Below are 9,690 nucleotides of genomic sequence, written 5' to 3' on the forward strand. Positions count from 1 at the left end.
TAGACATTTTCTTTTAAGTTTTCCTTAACCATCAGCCAAAGGAAAAAGTGCCTTGAAGTAAAATCCACATAAACACTATTTTAGTTTCTGAAACAAGGAAAGTAGCCTGAAATATCTTTGTATGTTTATGTGACAGATATGATTAAAAACATATGATTCGAAACGCCACACGCTGGTCATAAGTGCAGTGAAAACAGGCCAAACATCGTACAAAAACACCTTTTGCAAACCAGCTGCAAACATTGTATTGAATTATAACTATTAAATAGCTGCTTCTTTTTCTTTCTTCACTTTTGTTGTTTTTGACCAAAGAAACGGACAATAAATGGATTGGAACTTTATTTTCAAAGGTATTGCATTTTATTTTCAGTCTGTTCAGGAAACAAATTCAATTCCAGTTATCTAAAAATAAGACAAACTCACGCCTACACACATTTTTTTGGGGACATTTTCATGCACACCATCCGTCTTTGATTTCTGAAAGAAAACAAACTCGATCAGGAACCTGCTAATGTGACAGTTTAGAAACTAATAATATAATTTTGTTATTCACTCAAAGTGGGAATTAACTGTAGACTAATTCCTCTATGTTGAACAGAAAAAAAACTTATTTAACTGAATGTATCTTGATTATTTCACAGTGTAGAACTGTAGCATCAACAAAGAAGCAGAGCAGCTAGAGGAAGTGACATCATACGTCACATGACTTTTTAAACAGCAAACAGATATGCACAGCTGTGAGGGTTTGAAGTAAAAGCTTAACAGATTTCAAGCTTTAGAAAAGAAGAGGAGCCGAAATATTTAATAATTTCTTTACCAGTTCAGCAGCTGCTAGGCTATTATAAGTTTTGTTTTGTTACGACAGCCTTTGTATTGAGAACGGTGTCCATTTACACACCAGCAACTACAAAGACATTTGAATGTTAAAATAGGGGTCTCCTGGAAAAAAGGTCGGGAACCTCTGTACAACACCACTCTATGGCAGCAGTCTATAATGATACACCAGATGCAACATTACTTTTCATAGCACAGGTTGAGCTTGATAGAGCAAGACACACTATGGTTTTAACATTTTGTAAGTTTTTTATTATCTGATTTGATGTTTAGACTAGGTTCCCAGGGTGTATCAAATGCCAGCTTTGCCCATTGTTAAAGCACTTGTGTAAATTTCCAAGCTTGGAAAATTATTTTCTGTGGTAAATAAAAGAGTGCAATTAGAGAAAGAGGAGCAAAACCGTGCACCGGACGAAACTAAGCGATTGTTGCAAATCAGCTATAGTCAGACTAACTGACTGCAACGGTTACAGTCACGAATGATCTTACCGTTTTTTGTATTGTTGGTTTACAAATTTCAGCTGAATCAGTTCTGTCTTCTTCCTGTGTCGTGCCTACATTAACAATAATTCAGATGAGTAAAAGACATCTGAGCTTGCATATGTAGAATTATGCATATCTGGTTCAAATGTATTAATTGTATTTGATATTTGTAGTTAACAATTGAATTCCTGACCTCTTTTTCCACATTTCTTGCAGATGCAGCAGATCACGACTGAAGCTGCAATCAACAGAAATCCAGCAGCAGAAATCAGCACTATCAGTGAGACTGAAGGAGAGTGTGAAGGTGGTTCTGTAAGAGAGAGACCGGCATTAGTGAGAGGAATGTGTCAGTTTACAACAAAAGAGATCAGCTCAGGAAATAAACACACAGCGCTGCTGTACCTGCATATGTGTGACAGAGTTCAATGTGTTGAGTGTTTAGTGTGATGATGAGCAGTGATTGTGTCTGTCATCTCAGACTATAACATAATTAGGGATTTCATTAGGTAATAAAATAAGGCACTCTAAGTTAATTTGCCTTGGGGAAACTAGCATGTCTCCGACTTAGTGATGACACTCGTTGCCTTATCTAGTGCAGCTCAACCAGGTCTCGTCCCATTCGTCGATATTTGTAATATCACAAATCCCGGAAAATATGCGTTGTAGTCCAAACAAGTCCTTCGTTGTAGGTTTTGAAAAGTGATATCTGTTAAATAAAATATCTCCTTTTGAAGTGGACTTTGAGCTTTGTAACTTTGCAGATCTGTTTTATGCTCAAACAGCAACATTACAGACTAACTAAAGTTGAAAAAGTGAAAAAGCATAATAGGACCCCTTTAAGTTGTTGAAGATCATTCATGAGACTCATGTGTGTTTGTCGGTTGAGTGAATGTGTGAATCACTTCTTCTGCTGTTTGTTTGCTTGCGTTACATTAACAGACTGCAGCTGGATCATCAGACTTGATCTCTGACCCTCACACCAAACACCAGAACCACAGACTCTGGACTTGATCATCTACAGATCATCAACAGCAGAATCATAAAGAGCTTCAGTTTCACTGTCGTTATGAAGTATAATTTACTAATTTAGTGCATTTTCCTTTTAGGAATGTTAAAACACAGTTTCAATCTGGATTAATGCTGTTTTTGCCAAAATTGGTTTTGAAACCATTTTCAGTTAGAAACTGCTAGCAAATTTCACAAATAATTAGCAAGTAACACATTGAATCAGATGTGAAATTTTGAAGTAGAATGGCTGATATAGTAGCATATTTTCAGTCACATTCTGATTGGTCATAGTCAGAATACTGGCAGAATAGTCTGTTTCCGGTTGAGCTCACAGTGCTGATGCTGTTTAACTGCAGTTCTTCAAAAACACACCAGATGGCTCCATTTATCAGTTCAATCAATATCATACAACTGACGATCAATGTAGAAATGTGTAAATATCAAAGGATTCAAATGTTTCAGTCAGTTTCAAGGTAGCCGACTGGTCTAATTAAGCACATAATTGCTACAATGCAAAATAATAAGCCTAATAAGGGATAGCAAAAATCAATTTTCGAGCTTCACCTATCACTACCCTTAGTATGCTACCATCAACAGAAATCAGCACTATCAGTGAGACTGAAGGAGAGTGTGAAAGTGGTTCTGCAGTGGCTAGAGAGACCAGCATTAGTGTGAGGAATATCACTTTACAACAAAAGAGATCAGCTCAGGAAATAAACACACAGCGCTGCTGTACCTGCATATGTGTGACAGAGTTCAATGTGTTGAGTGTTTAGTGTGATGATGAGCAGTGATTGTGTCTGTCATCTCAGACTATAACATAATTAGGGATTGTTTCTAAGCCACCCACGTCTGTTCACTGACCGTCTGATGTTGCAAACTTCAATCAGCAAACATCAATCACACTAACTGACTGCAACAACTTGCAACATCTCACCTTTTGTCGTGTTTTTGGTTTGCACAATGCTGAATCACTTCTGTCTTCCTTCTGTATCTGGACTGCATAAATGATAACCACAGATGTGTTAAGTTTTCAACAACTGTGTCTTCAAAAGATAAATACTACTACAGAATAACTGCTTGCTCTCCTGACCATTTTTTCGACATTTCTTGCAAGTCCAGAAGATCCTAATGACTGCAGCTACAATCAACAGAAAACTAGACGCAGCCGCAGAGATCAGCACTATGAGAAATAAAGGTAGCCCTTCACCTGAAAGGGACAAAATGAGCCAATAGTGTGAGTGAATCGGTCCATCAAACATCAACACTGTATAGCTGAGAGTAAATCAATATTAATATCACCATACCTGCACATGTGTGACAGAGTTGTCTGATGTCCAGATGTTGAGTCTGGTTGCTGATGGGATTGTTGAGCACACAGCTGTAGCTGTTTTTATCCTGATATTCCACCTCCAGAGGTAGAGAGAGACTGATGCTGAGATCAGACACACTGATGCTGGACAATAAACTGTTTCCTTTGTACCAGGAGAGAGTCACATGACTCACATTCACCATTGAACACAACAATGAACAATTCTGCTGTGATGATGATGATGAAGAACAGTTTGAAGAGTTACTGCTGATGACAGGAACAGGCAGACAAGCTGAAAACATGAGAATAAAGAGAAATATGGATACATCTAATGCACAATATTATTTTCGGTGTAGTGTGTTGACAGTCAGTGAGTGTTTCCATCATCTCAAAATATAAAATGATTAAACATTTCATGATGTAATATTCAGAGTTCAGTACAAATTAAGCTCAGTCAGCAGCATTTATGGTGCATGATGTTGATGACCACAAAAAAATTATTACAGTGCACATTAATCTTTGTCTCATCATTTCAAAGTCTAGGGTTCCAGTAATCTTTGACTTTGTTAACATGAGCACCGGCAAATTCTAGACGGGCGTTTTTTGTGCATGGGCTGCAGCTGTGGCTTCGTTCGTGGACGACACCATGCATGCCAGTCCTCTGCAGTGTACGTTGTATGGTGTCACGGGAAACATTTTAATGATTTAGCCAACTGTACTGAACGTGCATGGCAACTTTTCAGCTTTTCTCGTCACAAAATGCTCTTGACGAGGTGTTAACTTCCATGGACGGCCTGGATGTCTCAGCGAGCTTCCCACAAGTCCATCCTTTTTGAATTTGAAATAATTTTGTGACATTTCTTTTCCATGTGGTGCCATTTTGTTGACATTATATGAGAGTGGATTTAAATACCACTCTTAATTGTCAATTATTCTGTGGCCACCTGTGTGATGATTGATTAGACTCATCTGCTGGCTAATTCATGTTAATTACAATTGTATTTTATGTTTTCTCCTAAAACATTCATTGGGGTGTACTAATTTTTGCACCATGATCTTAAATGATTTTATTCGAGTAGTTCCAGTTTTGCCTTTGCTACTGACTAATCTCATTTAAAACCAGTTAACCAGATTTGCACAAATATTTCATTGTATAGGATCCCATAGAAAGTATGAATTTAAAAGCGATATGGATATTTTTCTGAGAAATCTGTTGGGGTGTACACATTCATGCTGTGCACTGTATGTCTCGCCGCTTGTTTTCTTTAAAAAAAAAAAAGAATGTATGTTACAGTGAAGTGCTTAAAATGGGTCTCAATGGGGTCAATCTGTAAACACTAAAATACTGTTTAGGTACTGTGTAAAGTTAAAGTCTTATTTATTAACTTTGTCACTTGATTACACAACAGCGTAAATACTCGGAAACATTTAATTATGATTTAAACAGGTCAAATAATATACGAGTCTTGGCAAAATAATTAATGTCATTTTTTAAATCAAATTATAAGCTTCACATTTCTACTTTTATATCTTCAAATAATTGACCTCACTGACTTCCATTAAGCGCCTTGCCGTAATCTTGATTTTTATTTATTTTTCTTGATGAGTCAAGATAATTTTTCTGGTAATCAAAGACTTTTTTTTTGGACAAATGTTCTCTACTCACCATAGACAGAAACATTGAATGATTTTGATGTTGTTCTCGCTTCAGTTATCTCTAGTTGATAAACTCCAGCATGTTGAGTTGTGATGTTTGTGATGATCAGAGATCCAGTTTGTTTGTCCAGCTTCAGTCTGTCTTTGAATCTCCCATCAGTACCGTCATATGTGAAGAACAATTCATACTTTCTATTGATTTCAGCTATAGTGTACTTTTCAGCTCCATATTTCCACAGCATACTTTTGTTTTTCTGTATTTCAGGAACATCAATGTATAAAGTGACAGAATCTCCCTCCATCACTGGCACTGATTGCATTTCATTTGTTTCAGCACCAAACACACCTGAAGAACAGATTTGACATATTTTAATGTTGTTTGTTTAGAAAGCCCGAAATCAGTTTGTAACCTTTAACAGCAGCAAAGACAGCAAAACAAAAAGTGACAAAAGGTATATGAAAAGGCTTATGTGTGTGAATAAATAATTTTATTTTTAATATACTTTTTTTCTGCTTGTAGAGAAAAATAAATATGTCAAGTTGCACACAAGATAAATACAGAAAATACAGTAGTTTCAAATTTAATTAATTATAACAGACTTACGGAGAAGAGACTTGAATCTAAAGTAGATATCATTATAATATCTGTGAATTTGCAAATGCAAATCCTCTAATTAATTTGAACAGTAGCGGCATCTTTTTTCTCTGAAACAGAAATAAATGAAGCAGTAAACAATGTATTTCTAACTTACCAATCAGACAACACAAACAGAACAAAACAAGCGTGTGAAACATTTTCTTTAGCAGTTCAGCGTAAACTCTGATCCGACAGAGTTTGACCACCCTAATAGTTCACAGGCACATGTGTGTGTGGGTGGGTGGGTGGGTGGGTTGTTCTGGCTCTGAAAACTGGAAAGCACTTAAAAAATATTTCTGAAAGGTTGATTTTGACTGTCAAATATGAAAAAAAATGTAGAAGAGTGGAAAATTGGATTAGTCAACCAAAATTTAATAATAATTATATAGCCAGTCTTACTGAAGTGCGACACGAGCAGCTCCGTTTCTGGGTCAAACTGAAACCTGCTGTGGTCTGTTTTCTTCAAAAGTCTGATGATCTGTTTGGTGGACAACTAGCTTGTGCATGAGAACGGCCATTTGTTTGATGTATGTTTAGTTTGTAGGTGAAGAGCTTCTTCCTGTCCTGCTGTCATGAACCTCACAGTCTGACCTCCCACCTATACAGAATGCAATGTAATTCTATCATTTAGTTATGATTCTAAATGTATTGTAATTTGGTAGAGATGTTTAATATATTATTACTTAAGTGCTATAAAAGATGTGATGAATAAGGCCCTGATCAGACAGAACGTGCAACCTCAAACTTCCGCCACCACACCATTCATTTGATTGAATAATGGAAAAAAACGAGTTCTGCTCAGAGTTGTTGTTGTTTTTTTTTTACTTCAGGTGCTCAGAGCGCTCCTACAAAAATGCAAGGCGCAGCAGGCAGCTAAAACGCGAGGTGCCCGAGACGCATAAACATTGCGCAAAAGGCTCACTGCCAATAGAAAATAGTTTTTAAAAGCGCCTCTCAATGCAAAAAAATGTGTTCTGTGTGATCGGGGGCTAACACAAGATTTGATTCATTTAGTGATCCTTTCTGCAGGTTACAAAGTTACACCAGTAGGTGGCGACAAGTGAGCATCTTATGTGAATCAATACTCCGTTCCAAATGGAAAAATAAGCCCTTGTGATCTTTTCTGGTGCTGCATTTAATTCCAGTTCCTCACTTCCCTCTGTCTAATTCACTTACATTGCGTGAGCGCCCACTACTGGCAGAACCCTTGCAATGGGATTAAATGGAACGCCCTAAAGTGTATGTCTCCAAAACACTGATGTACTAAAAAGTTTGTGTTTTTGAACTTTTGCGTATAGGTAACAAAGTTGTCAAAACAATACCCGTTTAAATTGTATTCTGTATTCTGCTGCTAGGCCAGTAGATGTAAAGAAATACTACACGCCTATAGACTGAACAGGCAATACACGTGTATGATGTCATGGTTTTCACAAATTTGCATTTTAGTAGTTTACAAAGAGACAATAATGGTATCACTTTTAAAAACTTGCACTCTGAAATCTGTTTTCATTTTCAGGCCTCCAAAATGTCACTTTTGTGTAAATTAATGGCCAAAATGCATAAAAAGTTTTTCATTTTTAGTTTAAAACTGTCATGTAAAAGGCCTCCAAGCCCTTGATCACTTAAGTTTGGCCACGCAAACTTTTGTAACCAAAAATGACCAATGGAGCACTACGCTCCTGTGGACTTTGAGTCCTCGGCAGAGCACATCTCTAATGATGATCAAAATTTAAATTATTGCTTTTGTTTTTCACTTTTCAATTGCTTACCCACCTGCCATGACATCTGTCCATATCTATCTTAATATTTAAAAAAAAAATTGTGTTGAAGTTGGTTATTCAGAATAATTTACTTGTCTGGTGCTGAGGAAAGGCAAGATATGTCAGCATATATATTGTGAATACAGTTATTGCATTCAAAGTGGCAAACAAAAAACGAGTAAAAAATGAAAGTATGTTTTGAACCTATTTAAAAAGGAATAACTTCCCTCAGAGGTTTGGTAGGAGCTTTCATCTCTGGGTATATCTAACCACATAATATCTACATAATATCACACATGCAGTTCATAGAGGAAATAATGTCTGTTAGCCACACAATACAGCTTGAAATAATATTTTAACCTATGATATTTTACATAGACTACATAGTTGCAGTAGTATAGCTCTAGTATTTTATCGTGAGAAACAGTAGCCAAACCCAGACTACTATGTGGTTTGTGTCCTTGACACTGACAGGTACCTTGGTTCGTAAATCGTAAGACGTGAAATCATTTGACAAATATCGGTATTCAGTGTCCTGGACATAGCCACAATGTAGCCTACAAAATGTTATACACCAAGAGAGTTGTATGCCTTCAGCTTTTCTTGCATGCTGGGGTTTTCCAAAAGGTATAAGAAGATGTCACTGTAATTTTGGCCATTTAGTTGGATGAGGCATTTACGCAGCGCAAGTCGTCTATATCGGATGTCTCTGGGCCAAAAGCAGCTGCATCAATGTGAAAGTTTGACACAAAAATGAAAACATCAGCAAACACTGGTTTACCCCTCCATGTTTACAAACACAACACCCAGAGGCACAGCTGTTAGGTCATTTCTGGTTAATGATGTCACAAAATTTACCAGTATTTTGAAACCGATGTGTGAATGGTGCTTTACCGGTAAAAAAAGAAGGAACGTAGTTAGCCGTGTGAACAGCGCATTTTTGTATTTACCGGTAAAGTCGTTCCGGTTATTTTACGGCAATTTACTTGTATTACTGTGTGAAAGGGGCAAAACCGTCTTCTGCTGGCAAAGCATAAAAAATTGGAGAAGGCATTCGGATGATCAATGTTGTAAATAATGAGATCTCATGCAGTCCCATAGGGCTGCTTCTGTAGAGCTTTCACTTTCTACCAAACCCCGTCCACGAAATGCTTCATTTGTTTATATAGCCAAGAGATGGCATCAGCACTGAAACAGACTTTTGTTTCCACAGAATCGGCATTCGTTTTTCAAAGAAACTGTGATGAACCTCTTAGTTTTCGCCCCAGCGTGGGCTTTCCAGCTTGGTAAGTCTATTTGTTTTTGCTGAACGAGAATGTGCTTGATATTAAAAAGAGTTATTAACATTGTAACAAGAAAGGGATAAATCGCTCTTTCTCAGGCGGCTGTCTGTGCGCGAGCCCGAGCGTCAAAAACACACATTCAGGCATCCGTAACACAGTCTTAAGTGAATGTAAGTTTAATTCATTTTCGGTGTTAAAATACTTTTTTCTATACACTTATTTTGCAGAGATAATAAGGCGTTCATTCGCTAATTTCCTCAAAAACTGTAAACACATCTCCGTTGCGCTTCATGATTTGTTTTGAGCAACGACTGCCGTCGAAACACTGACACTAGGGCTGTGTTCCAGTTCACTTTTAGACATGCACTGCGAACGTCCCTAAGCACTTATGGTGCGTTCAAGTCATGTCGGATAGACCGTATTTACGAGTTGAACGCACATGAACGCCACCACAAAGTCGTTATTATATGGAAGCCTGTTTCCGCCACAGTTGAGAACAAATATAATTCTGTAAGTCATAATGAGAAACTTTCACAAAATGATGACTTAGTATCTCGTTATATTGAGAAACTTTCTCGTAATAATGACTTATTTTCTCATAATAATGACTTTTCTCATAATAATGAGAAACTTTTTCGAAATAATGACTTATTTTCTCATAATAATGACTGGTTTTCTCATAATATTGAGAAACTTTCTCATAATAATGACTTATTT

At 37.0% G+C, this 9,690-nt stretch overlaps 1 protein-coding gene and 2 long non-coding RNA genes across 3 annotated transcripts in view; 1 reads left to right on the plus strand and 2 right to left on the minus strand.

The window, feature by feature from the left end:
• Positions 1-422: 422 nt before the first annotated feature.
• Positions 423-1,575, minus strand: LOC107572013 (uncharacterized). The gene is made up of 3 exons (XR_001607268.1): positions 1,511-1,575; positions 1,324-1,388; positions 423-477 (listed from the first exon to the last, which is right to left on the minus strand). It is a non-coding gene; the product is annotated as an uncharacterized lncRNA (long non-coding RNA).
• Positions 1,576-3,262: 1,687 nt separating this feature from the next.
• Positions 3,263-3,671, minus strand: LOC107572012 (uncharacterized). Its single transcript, XR_001607267.1, has 3 exons — positions 3,633-3,671; positions 3,419-3,535; positions 3,263-3,324 (listed from the first exon to the last, which is right to left on the minus strand). It is a non-coding gene; the product is annotated as an uncharacterized lncRNA (long non-coding RNA).
• Positions 3,672-8,910: 5,239 nt separating this feature from the next.
• Positions 8,911-9,690, plus strand: part of LOC107572011 (uncharacterized) — an 8,086-nt gene continuing 7,306 nt past the window's right edge. Inside the window, exon 1 of the mRNA XM_016258417.1 lies at positions 8,911-8,976. Coding sequence (XP_016113903.1) covers positions 8,934-8,976 — 43 coding nt within the window. The 5' untranslated portion in view covers positions 8,911-8,933. The remainder of the gene's footprint in view (positions 8,977-9,690) is intronic.

Source organism: Sinocyclocheilus grahami, unplaced genomic scaffold (assembly GCF_001515645.1).
Source record: "Sinocyclocheilus grahami isolate Dianchi unplaced genomic scaffold, SAMN03320097.WGS_v1.1 scaffold1681.1, whole genome shotgun sequence".
NCBI classification, from domain to species: Eukaryota; Metazoa; Chordata; class Actinopteri; order Cypriniformes; family Cyprinidae; genus Sinocyclocheilus; species Sinocyclocheilus grahami.